This window comes from Mustela erminea, chromosome 17, assembly GCF_009829155.1.
Source record: "Mustela erminea isolate mMusErm1 chromosome 17, mMusErm1.Pri, whole genome shotgun sequence".
NCBI classification, from domain to species: Eukaryota; Metazoa; Chordata; class Mammalia; order Carnivora; family Mustelidae; genus Mustela; species Mustela erminea.
The window spans coordinates 60,899,365-60,917,141 of NC_045630.1; the positions used below are offsets into that span (position 1 = coordinate 60,899,365).

Sequence of the window (17,777 nt, forward strand, 5' to 3'; positions counted from 1 at the left end):
ACCAGGGGAAAGTGGATTCAACTACTGTATCCCTTCACTACCCAAGAAGAGTGGTTGCCCAAGGTGGGCACAGAAGCCCCTCCAGAGCCAATATGAGATTCCCTCTGTTAGCATGGGTAAGAGTTTGCTCTTATGATACTTAGTAACATGCTAACTTTTTTTTTTTCCTCTTGTAGGAGACAGATTTTGTTTGTTTTGATGGGGGAAGAGATGATTTTGATAATTATAACACAGAAGAACTCTTAGGATTTTTGGAATTGTCCAATTCTGCAACTGGAGATTCTGAGAAAGGTACAGAAAAACCTCAGCATGGGGACACCCCTCCTGAAGCATTTGAGGAAAGTGACATTGAACCGGAACCAGAAGAAGTTAACTCAGAGGAGAGTGAAAGCGTCTTCTCAGAAAACACTAAGGAACTCAAGGAAAGATCTGGGTCTCAGAAGAACCACCCCCATGTAAACAGTCAAGCAGGTCACATTCAGGGAGACCCAACTTCATTTGAACCTTTTGAGGAAATGCTACAGGATAAACTAAAAGTGCCTGAAAGTGAAAACAACAAGACCAGCAATGGTTCTCAGGTCTCGAGTGAACAGGAGAAGATTGATGCTTATAAACTTTTGAAAAAAGAAATGACTCTGGACTTAAAAACCAAATTTGGCTCCACGGCCGATGCACTTGTATCTGATGATGAGACAACCAGACTCGTTACTTCCTTAGAAGATGATTTTGATGAGGAATTGGACACTGAGTATTACACAGTGGCCAAGGAGGAAGAGGAGAACTTTGATGAGCTGCTGTTACTGACCTTCGCGCATGGCGAAGAGGACGTGAAACCTCCGGCGACGTCTGGAGCGGAGAACTATTCAGCGGAGAGAGAGCAGAGGCCGGATGAAGAGGACAAGGTGGAGGCCGCTCAGCCCCCTGGCATCAAAAACTACGAGGAAGATGTCGCAACAGACTGGGAGGATAGTATCCTCCCCTTCACGGAAGGTGACAGACAAACAGGTGTGGATTCAGGGAGCTCTGATTCAGAGGAGGGTGATGATGGGTCCGTCCCAGGTAGCGAATCGGGGAAATCACGATCAGCCACGGAGTCTATCGACCCTAAAAAAGCAGAAGATAGTCTTTTGACCGTGGATGTCCCTAAAACAAATAATGACAAAGACCCGGAAATTCACATTGCAGAAAAAGGGAGGAACATTGAGGAATCCAAGAGGAGCCTGGCACAGGCTGAGGAGGGGCTGGAGGAGCAAAAGCAGGAAGGCATGACTTCTCACAGTTCTCCTCAGAGCAGCCACCCTGGCTCTTTGCCAGCTGCTGGAGGGGGTAGAGAAGTGTTGGCATCAGCCTTTGACAACAAAGAAAATGACCTAAAAGGAGCAGCTGTTCACATTTCAAAAGGAATGCTCCGTGAAGAAAAGCCTGGAGAGCAGATTTTGGGAGGGGGCTCAGAACGTGAGCCAAAACGTGAAGCTTCAGAGAGTCAAGTGAACGAGGAAAAGCCTGGACAGGCGGCTCTGGGTGTTGCACCACTGTTGGGAGGTCACCAGCGTAACGCGTCCAGAGACAAGGTGGAGGAAGTACCTGTTCTAGCAGGGGGACCACAGCCGCACACGCTGTCAGTGGACCGTCCAAGTGAGGAATTCAAAGAGAAACGGCTTCCTCAAACTCAGGATCAGCCTAGACCCTCCCCTCTGGATGAAGTGGGGTTGCCAAGAGAACTGGAAGAAGAGGGTCCCCTTGGGCAAAGAAATCTTTCCCGGCCACAAGGAAAAGAGGCGGCTGCACACAAGCCGACGGGTGAGGAGAGGAGGCTCTCGGGGGACAAGGCCCAGGAGGGCTCCTCTGGTGAAGAGGTTGCTCCTTACAAGCCCGAGGCGGGCTCTCAGGAAGTGGAGGCAACAGGCCAGACAGAGAGCCCGCAGGGACCTGGTGTCCATACTGAGAGACCAGAGGCAGAGGATGATGACAGCCCCGAAGAGCTCCTGGAGGATGAAAATGCTCTAAGTGCAAAACAGTCTAAAGAAAAAAGCCCTGAGATCCAGGGCAGGCGGTTAGACGTTAATCCGTGGGCCCCCCCAGGGGCTGTTGTAGGCGCCATTAATCCTGACGCAGAAACGGAAGGAAGCAAAGAAGAAACTGGTAATATTTTGGAAATTGAAAGACAAAGTGAAACTCTGGGCAGTAGGGCAGACCCAGGGGGCAGGGCGGCGGAAACAGAGAGCCCTCCTGGAGCTCCGAAAGCACAGCGGGCCTCTGAAGGCAGGGACTCTTCTGACAAGCAAAATCAGACTCTAGAGTTGGGTGAAATGTTTCAGAATCGAGGTACTGATGATTTTAAGGAAGACCGCGCTGATGAATCCACGTGGAAGCCGGGGGTAGGAGAGCTCTCAGAGGAGGGCCAGGAGGACTTGGAGGGGTTCGTGGACACAGAGAGCCAGGGGACCAGTGCCGAGGAGCACGAAGGTGACTGGCCACCCCGGGCGCCGGGTACCCACACCCCTGCTCGCAGCGACGACGTGGAGGACCTGCCTGTAATCGGCAGCTTCTTTAAAGACCAGCAGTCTCTACAGAGGCTCCGGAAATACTTTGATGTCCATGAGCTAGAAGCCATGTTCCACGAAATGGCGTCAAGGCTGAAGTCCGCGCAGCAGGAGAGTCTGCCCTATAACGTGGAAAAAGTCCTGGATAAGGTCTTCCGAGCCTCCGAGTCCCACATTCTGAGCACAGCGGAGAAAATGCTGGATGCCCGTGTGACTGAGAGCAGAGATCTGGGAATGAAGGACAATGACGTATTTGAGGAGGCGGCGGTGCTGGACGATATTCAAGACCTGATCTATTTCGTCAGGTACAAACACTCGGCGGTGGAGGAGAAGGAACCGCTGACCATGGCCCAGCTCCCGCCCGAAGGCTGGGGCGGCTCCATGGAAGGTAAAGTGCCCGCCTGTGGCCCCGTGGGGGTGCACTTGAGAAGCGGGGGGGTGGGGTGCGTGGCTGCTGGGGGGCTTGCTGCCTTATTTCTGAAGCTCTGACCAGTTTACAGAGGGCCTGGAGGTAAGGGACAACAGCCCTGTGACGTCCGCGTGTCCCTGCCTTCTTCCAGGCCAGAGCGTGGGTAAGGATTTCTTATGTTTTCCCCTTCGGACCGTTGGGACTGGTAGCATTCTCGAAAGGAGACTTGACAAGCAGAGAACGAGAAAGCTATAGACAAGAAAATGATACACCAAGTAAGCCTGTTAACAGAATACATCCTATAGAATTATGAAAGGGAACTTGATTTTAACTTAGTAAAAAAAAAAAGTAAGCTCTACATTCAACATGAGGCTTGAACTCATGACGCTAAGGTTAGGTGTTGCATGTTCTATTGTTTGAGCTAGCCAGGCACCCCAAGTAAATTCTTTTTTTAATTGAAGTCTGGTTGACACACAGTGTTACATTAGTATCAAGGTGTGCAACATAATGACTCTGCAAGTCTATGCTGTGCTCACTGCAAGCGTAGCTCCCGTCTGTGTCCCTCCAGCACTATTGGAGCACCACTGACCGGATTCCCTGTGCTGTGCCTTTTATCCCTGTGCCTCTGAAAGGGCTCTGTGGAACACATTTTCTTAAGCGCAAACTAACTGCTCTTCAACCAAGGATTAGTTGGCATAATGTTTACTTTTTATTTATTTTTAAACAGGTTTTATTTGTTTTAGAGAGAGAGAGAGAGAGTGAGCAGGGGGAGGGATAGAGGGAGAGAATCTCAAGCGGACTCCACGCTGAGCTCAGAGCCTAATGTGGGGGTTGATTTCTTAACCCTGGCGTCATGACCTGAGCTGAACCCAAGAGTCAGATGCTTCACTGACTGAGCCACCCAGGCGCCCCAGGAATAACGTTTAAACTGATGCCTTGCCTGAGTTTCTTCATGTAGTCCCTACCCCGCCCCGCCCCCCCCCCCCCCCCCGCCCTGTTTTCATCTTTCGTGGGTTTCATGTTCTTTCTTGCCTCTTTGGAGCCGTCACTTAGGTTAAATTCTGCTGGGCACTAGGATTCTTGCATTCAGATTAATCAGTGATGGAACTGGGGGCACGGAGCTCTCTGATGCAGCACTTGACACATAGAAGCCTTTTTGTAAATAGCAATTGAATAGACCCTGAGCCACTATCCTGATATAACTTGATTCCTCGTTCCGTGCCCTGTTCTGTGTCCCTGTGCTTTTAAGACTGAGGTATTTTAACTGAGACTTATGATAGAATACCAGGGAGACATAAAGTCACAAGAATAAATGTGTCTTCCCAGAGGACCAATTTTTCAGGAGAATTTGGGGGAGGGGAACATTTTTGTGTATAATCAAAGCAGATCTGTTTTGCATTAGAGTGCAAGCACTCTAATGAATTTTCAGGTAAACTATGAGGCTTTAAAGTAATTCATCTTTGCTCTGGGTTGCATTGGGCCATGGCCTGAGCCTCTTGGGGAAAGAAGTGGGTTCCCTCTCTTTGACGATTAGACATGCTCTGGAAATATTTGAGAGGTACTTCAGACTGTCTTTGTACGTAATGGGCTTCTCTGTGCTAGCTCTGGAAATAAGCATGCTTGTCATGAAGGAGTTCGTGGTCTTCCTGCGCGGAGTAGATGTTTCATGTTTCTGCGCTTGACTGGATTCTCTTCTGTACCTTTATCTGTGTGACGATGTGTTGATTTGCCAAGGAAAGTTAGGTTATTGAAGACCCTACCATAAACGTGTTTGTTTATAAAATACTTGGAAGAAGATTTGCCTTATAAATTTTAGCTGTCTGTGAAGTGAGACAAAAGCAGCGGAAACTCTTACTTCCCTGCTCATGTGTGCTCCCTGGGGTACCAGGATGTGGAGGGCAGTCGTGGAGCGCTGCGGGGTGGATGGTGAGGCGGAGCTGCCCAGTGGGAAAGGCAGAGTGGGGAGTGTGAGCAGGCTTTGCCAGCCCAATTCATTCTTCTTCCCTGTAGGGAGGCAGCCACACCTTGAAGACAATTTCCCACAAGATAACCCAGAAGACAATTTCCCGCAAGATAACCCAGAAGACAATTTCCCACAAGATAATGCAGAGGACCTTAAAGTACAGATTCTCAAAGAGCCCAGCCAGTTGGATCAACCTGTGACTGGTGACAAGGGTGGCCCAGACGTGTCACAGGAGCCAAATACTGAGAAAGACATAGACCCAGGTAAACTTTGCAGATTTTTCTCTATGAAGTAGAGGTATGTCATAAAGAAGAGCTTCTATGCTCTTTTTTATTTGTTCTTTCTCCCCCCCTTTTATATTTATTTATTTAAGTAATCTCTGCACCCAGTGTGCGGCTCAAACTCATGACCCCAAGATCAGGAGTCAAATGTTCTACCAACTGAGCCGACCAGGCACCCCCGGACATTTGTTCTTAAAGGTAGGAAATCAGAAGGGAGAATAAAAGAGGCTCAATGAGTGAGTTTAAGAAATAAGAAACCCCAGAAGGGAAAGAAAAGCAGGAGTCAAGGCGGGTGGAGATCAGCAGTACGAAAAAGACCAGAGACTGTAACCAAAAACCAGTGTTTGGCTGTCATTACTTATGTGAATAATTTTAATCTAAAATATTATTCTAAGAAGCCTTATGTTCTAACATAGTAGAATATAAACAGTTTTCAGCCAGACCAGAGGCATCAGAAACTCTGGGGGAGGAGACCATCAAGCTGTGTTTCACAGGCCCTCCAGGAAATTCTGATCCCTTGAAAGTTTGAGAACCGCTATGCTGAACCTCACAAATTCCGTGTTTTCTCCCCACTCGCTAGTCCCCTCCACCCCGCCCTGCCCCCGGTAGACTACACTGTGGCTTAGCTCTTTTGTTCATTTGCTGCCTAGACTCGGCAAGAACCTTTTTAAAAACAGCGGAGGGGACATTTACGCCTGGTAGCTCTCCATAGGGAACAGTGCAGGACTTGGCAGTGTGTGGTGGTCCCGAGTGGCCGGTCCATAAGGCCGCATCACAGAGCACAGCAGTCAGTTGAGAGCAGCTCATTTCCCTTGAATTGAGGAAAATGTTTAAAACAATAATCCAGCCCCAGTAATGGTATCACTAGGTTCCAATGAAGAAGAGCTGGTCGTGCTATTTTGCGTGTCCGCTGTTGTGGCGTGATTTCATTACCGTGTTTGTGTTCTTAGAGGTTGTGGTCTCTAACTGTGGCTGTAGCATTTCCCTGTGATACCGTGAGACCTGGTAGCCCTGGCTGGACCCTCCCCCTCTCTTCAGAGTACCAGAGAAGCCAGCGTGGGGAGGAATTTTGCAAATTCGAGAAGAAATGACGTATCAGACGTCTCCCGTGTTCCAGGGGAACATTCATGCGTCATCCTCTCTGGTTCTAAACTTTCAGTCAGAAGCGTTCTCCTCACTGAAAATGAGTCATATACCATCAAGTCTTGTTATTCTCTTGCTCAAAAACTGTCAGGGCTAGGAAAAGTTCTGCTTGCAGAATTAAAAACAGATTTTTTGCCTTGTCCTTTAAGGTCTGTCACAAAATAACATCAACTGCCTTTATAGGCTCATCTTCGCAAATATCCCTTCTTGCGTCTCTGACGTGGAGATGCTCGCCTGACACAGAACATTCCAGAGGTCAGGTTCCCAGATCAGTAGTGAGTGGAATCTCCTGGTTGGAGGAGACGCAGGAGGCCCCTGCCCCACCCATCACTAATTGCTGCTTGAACTTCTAGTGGTTTCCTAAGATGTGTCCCAAACTCAAGTAATTCAAACTGAAATCCCTCCCCATCACCTCTGCGGGTGAAACCCTTTCACGCAATGCTGGAATCCTACCTCTTAGGCGGATCCCCCGACGCTGTCAGCAGTTCCCGTTAGGGTCTCTGGGCATTTGCCATATTGTCATTCGTCCATTCCGTCAGCGGCCACCGAGTGCCTGCCAGGTGCCAGACGCCGGGCTGAGCATCAGACTCTCCCACCGGCAGGTCTGCACACTGGCGCTCACTCCTCGTTTGCCTGACGTCTCTAACACAGTGTTCACCAGCACTAAATGTTTGTTAAAGGCAACTGTGTCTGTGTGGGAAAAACATAAAATTCCGCCTTTCTCAGTGCGGAGTAGATTTTGTTGGAGGTGAGCTCATTTCATAGCGGAAGGGTATGATGGCTCTAATGGGCATTCTGAATTTTGTTCTCTTTATAATTTTTATTTTATTTGAGAGCGAGAGAGTACGAGCAGAGGGGAGGAGCAGAGGGAGAGGGAGAAGCAGACTCCTCGCTCAGCAGGGAACTGGATGCGGGGCTCAGTCTCAGGACCCTGGGATCATAACCTGAGCTGAAGGCAGACTCTTTAATCAACTGAGCCACCCAGGTGCCCCTTCTTTTTATAATTCTTTAAGGAAAAAATTATATAAGTTATATAAGTCTTTAAATAAGACATATAAAAGCTATATATATATATATTTTTTAAGTAAATATTTTATTATTTTAAGTAATCTCTGTCCCCAGCATGGGGTTTGAACTCATGACTCTGAGATCAAGAGTCACATGCTCTACCTACTGAGCCAGCGAGGTGCCATTAAACCATGTAAGTCTTTAAGAGAAGCCACTGACTAATATTCAGTGGGCACTCAATAGATATTTTAAATGGAGAGAAACAAGTCTTACTCTAAAGCCTTAAATAAAATATTAATTTTCACCCTCAATTTTAGGGATAATTACAACAGAAAGCAGTCCTGTTGATGCTGTTGATGCAAAAAAGCAACTAGAAACAAATGCTGAAGAGCCAGCAAGTGTCACACCTTTGGAAAATGCAATTCTTTTAATATATTCATTCATATTTTATTTAACTAAGACGGTAAGTCCGACATATATAGTTTCTTCAGATAGAATGTTGATTGATTACAGTTTTTGAGTTGATCTTGAGCATGAGGTAAAGAGCTTAAAATGTCTTTATGAAAATTTGTGCCGATCCTTTATGTTAGCCTCTGAAGCAAACCACAAGTGTATAATTTGCTGGGTTCTTAGTGCAGTTCCACCCTTGGAGAGGATCTGCGCTGTGTCAGTGCTGGCTGTAAAACATGGCTCTTCCCCTCCAGGACCTCTTAGTCTTCCAGGGAGATAACGACTTCCACGGGAGGCATAGTGTGGGCAGGAAGTATTTACCTGGTGGTAGAGTGAGGTGTTGGATAAGTTGGTTCATCGTGGTGGGCGGATGGGCGGAGAAGGTCAGAAGTTAGCTGAGACGTGTTTCGGCGGGAGTTGAAGGATGAATGGGAGTTTGATGTAGGCTGTTGCTAAATGGAAGGGGTGGGAAGAGGGAGATGGGGGTGGCATGCAGTCAGGACGAAGAAATAGCATGGAAGCTATTACAAAGAAAAGGCCTTTTGGGGAAGTGGCGGAAGCCTTGCTCGTGTAGATAGAGCAGTCAAGGGGGGGGTGGTCTTTGGAGGAAAGCCGGCCAACCATAACGGAAGTTGTGTATCATGACAGGTAATGTTACATTGTTTGGGATGGGGATCCTTGGAAGGTTTTAAGCAGGAAAGCGACGTGATTAGATTTGTTTCTTAGAAAGAGCCACTTATGACACAGTATCTCTTCAGATTTATCTTTCTTAAAGGAGTCATGATCCAGACGAGACATTTAATCTAGCTGGAAGTAGATCTGAGCTTTTTAGGACTTAGCTCCCTCTTGTGGTATTTGTTGAAATTGGACATTTTTCTTGGTAAATTGTGGGAATGAGCAAACTTTCAGAAGTTGGAGGCCAGGTTGTCCTTGGACCTGTAGAGAAAGTATCCTCCCACGAAAATATTTTTCCATTAGGTTCTGTTATTTCAAGACTTGCGTAGGAAAGAGTTTTTTTTGTTTGTTTTTTTTTGTTTGTTTGTTTGTTTTGTTTTGTTTTCCCTTTTTTCTTTTCTGTTCCATAAAAATGCATGAGTTTTGAGGCAGGATGATCTTGTTTCAAATCCCCGATGCATCCTCTAGAAGCTTGGGCAAATTACTAAACTGTGTGTAGCTGTCATACATCTTCCAAATGCAGATGATGCCTACTCCAGGTGTTGGAAGAATTAAATGACTCAATGATAAAGTGTCTAGTGCCATGCCTGGCATTTTGTAGGATCTCACCTGCTGTGCACTTCTCATTTGGGTGGTCAGAGGGCAGTGTCAAGACATTGAATACGTGGGGAATTCAGGATTAAGGCCACCAGGGTGGGAAAGATTTTCCAGTTTTCTCTATGGCTGTGGTGGTTTGTGCAGTTAGAATAATGAAATTTTCAGTGATTAAGGCAATCTCCAAATTCAGATTTAATCATCAGGATGAATCCTTGTCACTTCAGAACTTTAACAGGCTCCAGATGTGGGAGAAATTCTTTACTTTCTTGGTGGCTATGCCCAGAGCCCTGTTCTAGGTCTGGGTTGGGGGACACAGAGGTTATATAGGACAGGGTCTCCCCTTGTGGGATGGTGGGAGAAGACACAGGAACGGTGAGGGAAAAGGGCACAATGTTACAAAGCAACATTGACCTGAAAGGTGTTGTCAAGAAGGCATTTTGATGGCCCAGTATTGTGTTAGGAGTACAAGATTCCAAGAGGTACAAGGCATGATTCTGATTTTGAAAAGGCTTAAGGAAATGGCATTTCAGATATATATGAACATGGGGGAAAATGGAAAATATTTGAAATTGTTTCCGTGAAGTATCAAACAGTATAGATAATTATTTGGTAGGGCTGGGGAGGAATGGAGTGCTGGCTTGTTCTGGAAAACTGAACCAGGAGGCAGATTCAGGGATCCCCAGGTAATGGAGTCTTAGAGCAGGAAGGGACCCTCGAGGGCAGCTTGGTTAGCTTCACAAATTGTAGTAATTTCCTCTCCTGCACCCTGGCAGGTAGTTACGGGATCTGGGCGTCAGCAGTTCCTAGCAAGAGTGTCCTAACCTTACAAGGCCACTCACTGATGCTCTCTTAGCGTGTACATTCTCTTATTGACTCCAGATTTTCTTCCACGTGACTCTTCCTAGAATTGAATTCTTTTTCTACATAATAACCCTTTAAACATTTGAAGTTATTCTTTACTTTTTAAAAGTGTTTTGTTGTGGAAAATTTCAAACATACAAAAGCAGAGACAATTGTAAAATGAGCCCATGAGCCCATTACCCGGCTTAGCAGTAATTCCTTAGTATCACCCAAGGTTGGACACATTCGAAATCCCCTCCCCTGCTTTTTAAAAATTGCTCTTATTCAAATCAGGATCCTCTTGAAGTCCGGATGTTGTAGTAGGCTGCTATATATCTTAAAATCAACTTAAAATCAGATATAAATTATATACAGTAAAGAGTACCCATTTTAAGAATACAGCTCAGTGAGTTTTAACACAGGTATTCACTCATGTAAAAACAGTCATAACCAAGACATGGAACATTTCCTTCATTCACACGAGTTTCTCATGTACCTCCCCAGTTTATCTCCCTTACCGCCTGCTCCTGGCAACCCTTTTTTTCACTACAGATTAGGTTTTCCTGTTGTACAATTTTAATTGTAAAATGGGAGTGATACCGAGGAGTAAAACTGCCCAGCCAAATGGTCAGTTTGCTTTATCTTAAAAGAAGCTGCCAGACAGGTCTCAGAAGTGTCCCAATTTCTTCTTCCACTGGCAATTTATGACCCTTCAGTTGGTCCCATATTTGCTAACACTTGGTATTATCAGTCCTAAATTGTAGCCATTCCAGTAGGCATATCTTTGTGGTTTTATTTGTATTTCTTCATGATTTATGATGCTGAGCAGTTTTTTGAGTGGCCATATATTTTGTGTGTTCATCCTTGAAATAGCTTTTCAAATCTTTTGCCGTTTTAAAATTTATTTATGTATTTATTTTCTTTTGCCCTTTTTAAAAAAAGTTTATTTTATTAATTTAAGCAGTTTCTATACCCAGCGTGGGGCTTGAACTTATTACCCCAAGATCAAGAATTGTGTGCTCTTTTGACTGAGCCAGTTGGGTGCCCCTCTTTTGCCTTTTTTTTTTTTTTTTAAAGCTTTTATTTATTTGAGAGAGAGAGTGAGCATGGGGGAGGCAGAGGGAGAGGGAGAAACAGACTCCCTGGTGAGGAGGCAGCCTGACTTGGGGCTTAGTCCTGGGACCTTAAGATCACAGCTGAGCCAAGGCAGACACTTAACCAACTAAGCCACCAGGCGCCCCTTGCCCTTTCTTAAACTGGGTTATTTTCCTTCTAAATACTAAGGTCTAAGAGTTCTTCTTATATTTTGGATACAACTCCTTTGTCAGATGTATATTACGAATAATTTCTTCTGGTTTATTTCCTGGCTATTCAGTTTTTTGACACTGTTTTTGAAGAGCAAATTTGTAATTTTTTAAAAAAATTTCCTTTTTAAGATTTTATTTATTTATTTGACAGACACAGATCACACGTAGGCAGAGAGACAGGCAGAGAGAGAGGGGGAAGCAGGCTCCATGCTGAGCAGAGAGCCCGATGCGGGGCTCATCCAGGACCCTGAGACCATGACCTGAGCCAAAGGCAGAGGCTTTAACCCACTGAGTCACCAGTCGCCCCGCAAATTTGTAATTTTGATAGAATACCATTTTGTTAATTTTTACTTTCATGGTTAGTGCTTTTTGTTTCCTGCCCAAGGAATCATAGGTCATTCCAAAGATGCAAATATTTTCTCATGTTTCCTTCCAGAAGTTTTATAGTTAATACTTTTCATGCTTAGGTCTCCGCTCCATGTTGAGTTGATTTTTGTGAATGGTGTCACATTTCATTTTTTTCCTCCTATGGATATCCAGTTGCTCCTGTAGCATTTCTTTTCCCTTGAGATTACCTTGGCACATTGAGTTGAAATCAGCTGACCATATTTGTGAATCCCTCTGGACTCAAATCTGTTTCATTGATTTATGTTTTTATTCTAAGATAATAACACACTTTTCTGGTTAGTATAGCTTTATAGTGGGTCTTAGAATCGGGTAGTCCTTTGGCAAAATTGTTTTGGCTATCTTGGTTTCTTTGCATTTTCGTAGAAATTTTGGAACCAACAGCAACTTTTATAAAAAAAACTTGGTGAGATTTTGTTACTGTGTTGAATCTATAGATGAGTTTAAGGAGAATTGATGTCAACAAATATTAAGGCTTCTAATCTAAGAACTAAGTTCATCTACACAGATCTAAAGAAGGTCTGTAAGAGACCTCCAGGACACTGCTAAGAAACTTCCTTAGTCTCTGTGTACTGATTTCATGCATATTGTTAACATATGCTTGTGTTTTTTGTGACTTTTCATGTTGTAAATGGTGTCGGTCTTACATCTCATTTATAGTTGTTTTGTGTTTATAGAAATACAGTTGGTGTTTGTATATTGACCTTGTATCTATTAAATTTATTAGTTGTAGGATTTTTTTTGCACATTTCATAGGCTTCTCTGGGCAGATAGGTGGTCATGTCATCTGTGAATAAACACACCTTTTAAAAAAGTCAGGTTAATTGAACCATGATTACTTTTAGTAAAAGTCACTCTTACTGTATCTGGTTTGATGAGTTTTCACATTATTTCTTTAGATTTTTTTTGTATCCCTCTTCTCTTGCCTTTCCTTCTTGGAATCTAATTACATGTATGTTAAGACCACTATAGTGTTCCATAGGTCACTGAGGCCTTGTTCTCTTGTTGATTTTCAGTCTCTTACGTCTTTGCTTCTGTGTAGATATTCCCATTACTGTCTTCACATTCATTGACCTTTTGTGAAATTTTCATTTCTGTTATTTTATTTTTCAGCTCTTAAAGGTGCACTTAATTCTATTTTGTATCTTCTACCTTTTGTCAATATGGTCATGGCTTTCTTCTAATTCTTAATATACTTCTAAATAATTCTTTAAAGTTCTTTTTAGCAGATTAATTCTGTCATCTCTGTTGCAACTTCTTGGTCTGTTTTTAGAGATTGATTTATTTCCTCCTCATGGGACATATTTTCCTGCTTTTTTACATGTCTGGTGATTTGTTGTTGCTGGATGCTAGGCCCGGTGAATGTTACATTGTTGAGTAACTGCTTTTTAGTGGCTTCCTCTAAAAGTATCGGAGTTTGCTTTGCCTGGACTGTTGTTACTTGGGGACCAGCTTGATCCTTTCTAGTCTTGTTTTTAAGATTTGTTAGGGATGTGTACGCAGTAGTCTTTATTCGAGAGTTAGAATAGCCCTGCTCGTGAGGCATGATTCTTCTGGAGTCTGCTGAATGCCTTGAACAGGGTCAGGTTGCTCTAACTGGCTGGAACATGATTCGCCTCCCAGGCCCGTGTTCACTCTGGGAACTCTTCAACTTCCGGCGTCCTGGCAGCCGTGCTTTTTGTCCAGCCTCAGATCTTCCGTTAAACATCTTACTTTATACAGGTGCTGCCTCAGATTCAGCAAAGATCAAAGGAAACCCCCTTGCAGATTTCTAGAAGCCTTTTTCTGTAGTTCTCCTCTTTCCGGTGCTGTTCCTGGCCCGGTTCCCATACCTCAGTCTCCCTGAACTCTGTTCTCCGCCTCCTTGGCGAGACTGGGGGACTCACAGGGTTTCTCCCTCCCGGTACTGGGGCCTAGAAAGTACCTCCTCGTAGAAAGCTGGGGGATCTCCAGGCTCACCTCGTTTGTTTCTCTTCCTTCGGGGGTCACAGCTGCTTGCTGCCTGTTGTTCTCTACCTGATTTTCTGGTTATTTCGGGGGAGGGCACGAATATCATTTCCTCTTTAGATTTCTCCTTTTGTTTGTTTAGTGCTGTTGGAATATATTTGCTGCGGAAATAGGCTCATTTACCTTCTAGGGGTTATCATGGTCTGTATTTTGCTAACCACAGCCTCCAATATGACTGAACATGTTTCCCTGGTTCTTTATATTTACTGGGAATCAGTACTCAGATTCAGGCTCAATATGATTGGCAAAGATACTTAGTAGGAGATATGTACTTTCAGCAGGAGGTGTCTAATGACTAGATGCTCCTCTATTTTTTTTTTTTTTAAAGATTTTATATATTTAGAAAGAGAAAAAAAGAGAAAGAGCGTGCACAGAAGCAGGGGGAAGGGCAGAGGGAGAAGGAGAGAGAGAATTTTGGGCAGATTCTGCACTGAGTACAGAAAACAACGCAGAGCTCCATCTCATGACCTTTAGATCACGACCTGAGCTGAAATCAAGAGTCAGATCACGACTGAGCCACCCAGGCAGCCCTCTCCTTCCATTTTTGATGTCACTAGTCATTGGTGACATTGACTAAATCTGTCAATATATTATAGGCGGCAGAATGCTGATAGGCTGATCATGTTGTTCCTGCTTCATTTAAAAGGTGGGATATTTCTCCAAAAAGAAGTTTATAATCAAGTATTCTTTACACTGAGATTTGGTTTGTATAGTTCAGGCAGTATAAATATTTGGTTCTATTTAAATACTTCCCAGAATAATGAGTTGTCTTCGTGGCTTTATAAAAGGATGCCAAAAGGATTTTTTTGGTGTGTTTCTTCTAACTCTTTCTGATCATTATGATGTCATGAATTTAAAAATATTTGGGGTGTTTTAATTAGCTGTAATTTTTATTCTTCTCAGTGTTCAATTTCTTTGAATTTGGAACCTCTTCACCTTGACTCCTGGGCCTTTCTGACACCACCCAGTGGTCACTGATCCCTTCCTTGCTTTCTAGTGTGGTAAGATAGTCTGCGCTCATCTACATTTCTTGCCCAGGTCGTGAAAAAGTCCTTTCTCCAGGGAGGTCCTGATTCCTTTTGATGGGAAATGGTATTTAAAGACCACAGTCTCGGTACTTAGGTGGTTTATTGCTTTTGAGTCGGCCAACATTTCTAGACCTTTTCAGCGGACAAAGCTAGGACAGACATAGTTTTTGTGTGCGTGAACAGTCATCTTGGTGCCATATGGATACGCCTAAGAGAGATTCAGGGCGCTCGAGGGACTTTACTTAACCTCATCTATCTTACACATGTACTTTCTTTCTCCGGTGTTGGAAATCTCAGGTTTCCATGACGCCAACACATTTATTTTTTATTGTACAATATTCAGACAACTTTAAAAATACCTATATCAACACCTTATGTTCAGTAACATATTTGTTACTGAAAATGTTTTCAGGATGTTTCGCAGTTATTTTTGTTTTTAAGGTATATCCCTCTATTACATGCTTAAAAAGAATTCCTTTCTGTTCTCCTGCCATCAGTTTGAGTCACAGTTAGGTCAACGGTTTCATTTTTGCTTGCTCTTTTTAAGGGTTACTTTAAAATATTTTTTGTTTTGCTTTGTCTTGTTTGATAAGTATCTAACATATTTACAAGCTTCAATGCCAATTTATAAAACAATTTGTAAAATTTCAGAGAAGTCTAGGCTTTGTCTCAGTTCCATTGAACCTGTTGTTACCTCCTCTGTGAGTAATTTTAAAAATTAATTTCATTATCTTATTTTAAAATAAGCAAATAATTTTTGCATTTAGCCAAGATTCTGGCTTTATCTACCTTCCTTACTGAAACAACTGAAAAGAAAAAGAAAAAAAACTGAGGCAAAATAAATGAAACTGCTTTCAAGACCCCAGACATCAGGTAACAAAGGAGAGTAATTTCTGAAAGAGCGAACCAGTGCTGTGAGCCCTGCAGTTACGGCTGCATACGGCACTGAAGGAGTTCCCTGGTTGTAGCATAGACGTGAAGAACCCTGAATTGAGATGGAGCTGAGAGTCCAGGGAAAGCGAGGCAGCTAGAGTTTGTAGGGCTGAGTACCACGGGGAGAACACAGCAGGGAGAGCGAGCTGTGGGATCTGTGAAAGGTCCCCTTTGAGTATTCATCAGCAGGAGTTTGACAACATTATTCAATGTCAGAGAAACTGCCCAAGTGATTAGAGGGAGTAGTTCCTGACACAAGGCCAAAAATATACCTTATAATTCCAGGAAAATTGGATAAAGTACTCAGAAGGGTGTCACCTCAGACTACATCTGCTCGCCTTGCCTAGGAAGCCTTAAAAGCAAGATCCAAAAGAATCAGAGTATCTGAGCAAACAGAATAATGCTCGAGAATGTTTGTTATACTAGTCAAGGTTCTCTAGAGAAACAAAACAAATATGGGACCCCCATACACAGATGGATAAGTAGAAGAGGTTTATTATAAGGAATTGACATACGCACAATTGGAGGCTGAGAAATTCCGCAGTCTGCTTTCTGTAAGCTGGAGACCCAGGAAGGCATTGGCATAACTCAGGCTGAGTCCAAAGGGGAGCTGATGGTCTGAAGGCCTGAGAACCAGAAGTACCAAGGGTGGAAGAAAAATGATGTCCCAGCTCAAGGAATCAGGCAGGAAGGGGTGAATTCCTTTCGCAGTTTGTTCTGTTCGGGCCCTCAGTAGATTGGATGTTGCCTACCCATAGCAGGAAGGGCAACCTCCTTTACAGAGGACATCAATTCAAGTGCTAATCTCACATGGAAACACTTTCACAGACACACCCAAAAATAAGGTTTAATTTGGTTACTCCATAACTAGAGGAGTTGACACAAAATTAACCATCACATTTGTTCATAATACATGACATCTAGTCAGAGGTTTTCAGGCATGCAAAGAGGCAAAAAAATATAAACATGAAGAGGAGAAAAATCAACCCATCAAAACCAACCAAGAGCTATAAGAGATGTTAGAATTAGGCAAGGGTATTAAAATAGTTATTATTACTGTATTTTGGATGTTAGGAGTTAAGTGGAGACATGAAAGATTTAAAAAAAAAAAAAAAAGACCCAAATCAGTCTTACAGGTTGAAAACTGCAGTGCCACCCTGGTTGGGATGAGTGCTAGACTAGACATTGTAGATGAAAAGGTTAGTGAACTTGAAGGCATAACTATAGAAGCTATCCAAAATGAATTACATAGGGAAAAATGACTCGAGAAAAATGATGAGGTCATCTGTGAACTGTGAGACACTTTCAAGCAGCCTAATAAATGTAACTGGAATCACTGGAGGACAGGATAGAAGAGGTGTTCAGAAAAATATTTAAAGACATAATGACTAAAAATATCTAAAATTTATGAAAACTGTAGATCACATATTCAGGAAGTTCAATGAAACCCAAACATACAAAGCATGAAGAAAACTACATTGAGGTAATCATAATCGAATTGCCCATAATATGTGATAAAGAGCAATCTTAAAAGCAGAGGGGGAAAAAAAGGCATTTTACATAGAGAGGGATTAAGATAAGGTTAACATCAAGATTTCTCGTCAGAAGGCAGAGGAGAATACAGTAGAATAATATCTTGTAACATACTTGAACAATATTGTTGACTTATAATATCATAGCAAAATAATTTTGTAAAACAAAGATTGAATGAAGATTTTTTTCCCAATGCACAAGAACTGAATGAATTTACCAGCACATCTGTGCCATAAGAGATGTTAAAGGAAGACCTTTAGGCGTAAAGAAAATGACAGATGAAAATAGTCAAGCCATAGAAAGGGGGTGAAGAATGCCAGGAATGGTAACTGTGTAAGTAGTTATATAAAACCATTATCTTACTATTTAAATATCTTCAAAATTCAACTTTTTTGTAGCATGGGTTTAAAAAATATGTAAAAGTAAAAATATGACAACAATAATACGAAGGTGAGGAGAGGAAGAAATGGTAATAACTCTTATAAAGTTCTTATGGCACATGAAGTAGTACAAGATCACGGGAAAGTAGACTGTGGTGAGTTAAAGATGTATGGTATAATCCCTAAACTAAACAGTAAAATAACAAAATAATGCGCTAATAAGCCAACAGAGGAGAAGAATTAGAATCATTAAGAGGACACAGTTGATCCAAAAG

General features: G+C 43.1%; 1 protein-coding gene across 7 annotated transcripts in view; it reads left to right on the forward strand.

Annotated features, from left to right (window-relative positions):
- Positions 1 to 17,777, forward strand: part of MIA3 (MIA SH3 domain ER export factor 3) — an 82,939-nt gene that overhangs the window by 35,793 nt on the left and 29,369 nt on the right. For 6 of the 7 annotated variants that reach the window (XM_032318379.1, XM_032318380.1, XM_032318377.1 and 3 more), the window contains 3 exons: positions 177 to 2,931; positions 4,963 to 5,178; positions 7,665 to 7,810. In XM_032318379.1, the coding sequence (XP_032174270.1) occupies positions 177 to 2,931; positions 4,963 to 5,178; positions 7,665 to 7,810 (3,117 nt within the window). The remainder of the gene's footprint in view (positions 1 to 176; positions 2,932 to 4,962; positions 5,179 to 7,664; positions 7,811 to 17,777) is intronic. The other variant, XM_032318383.1, reaches the window with a different exon arrangement.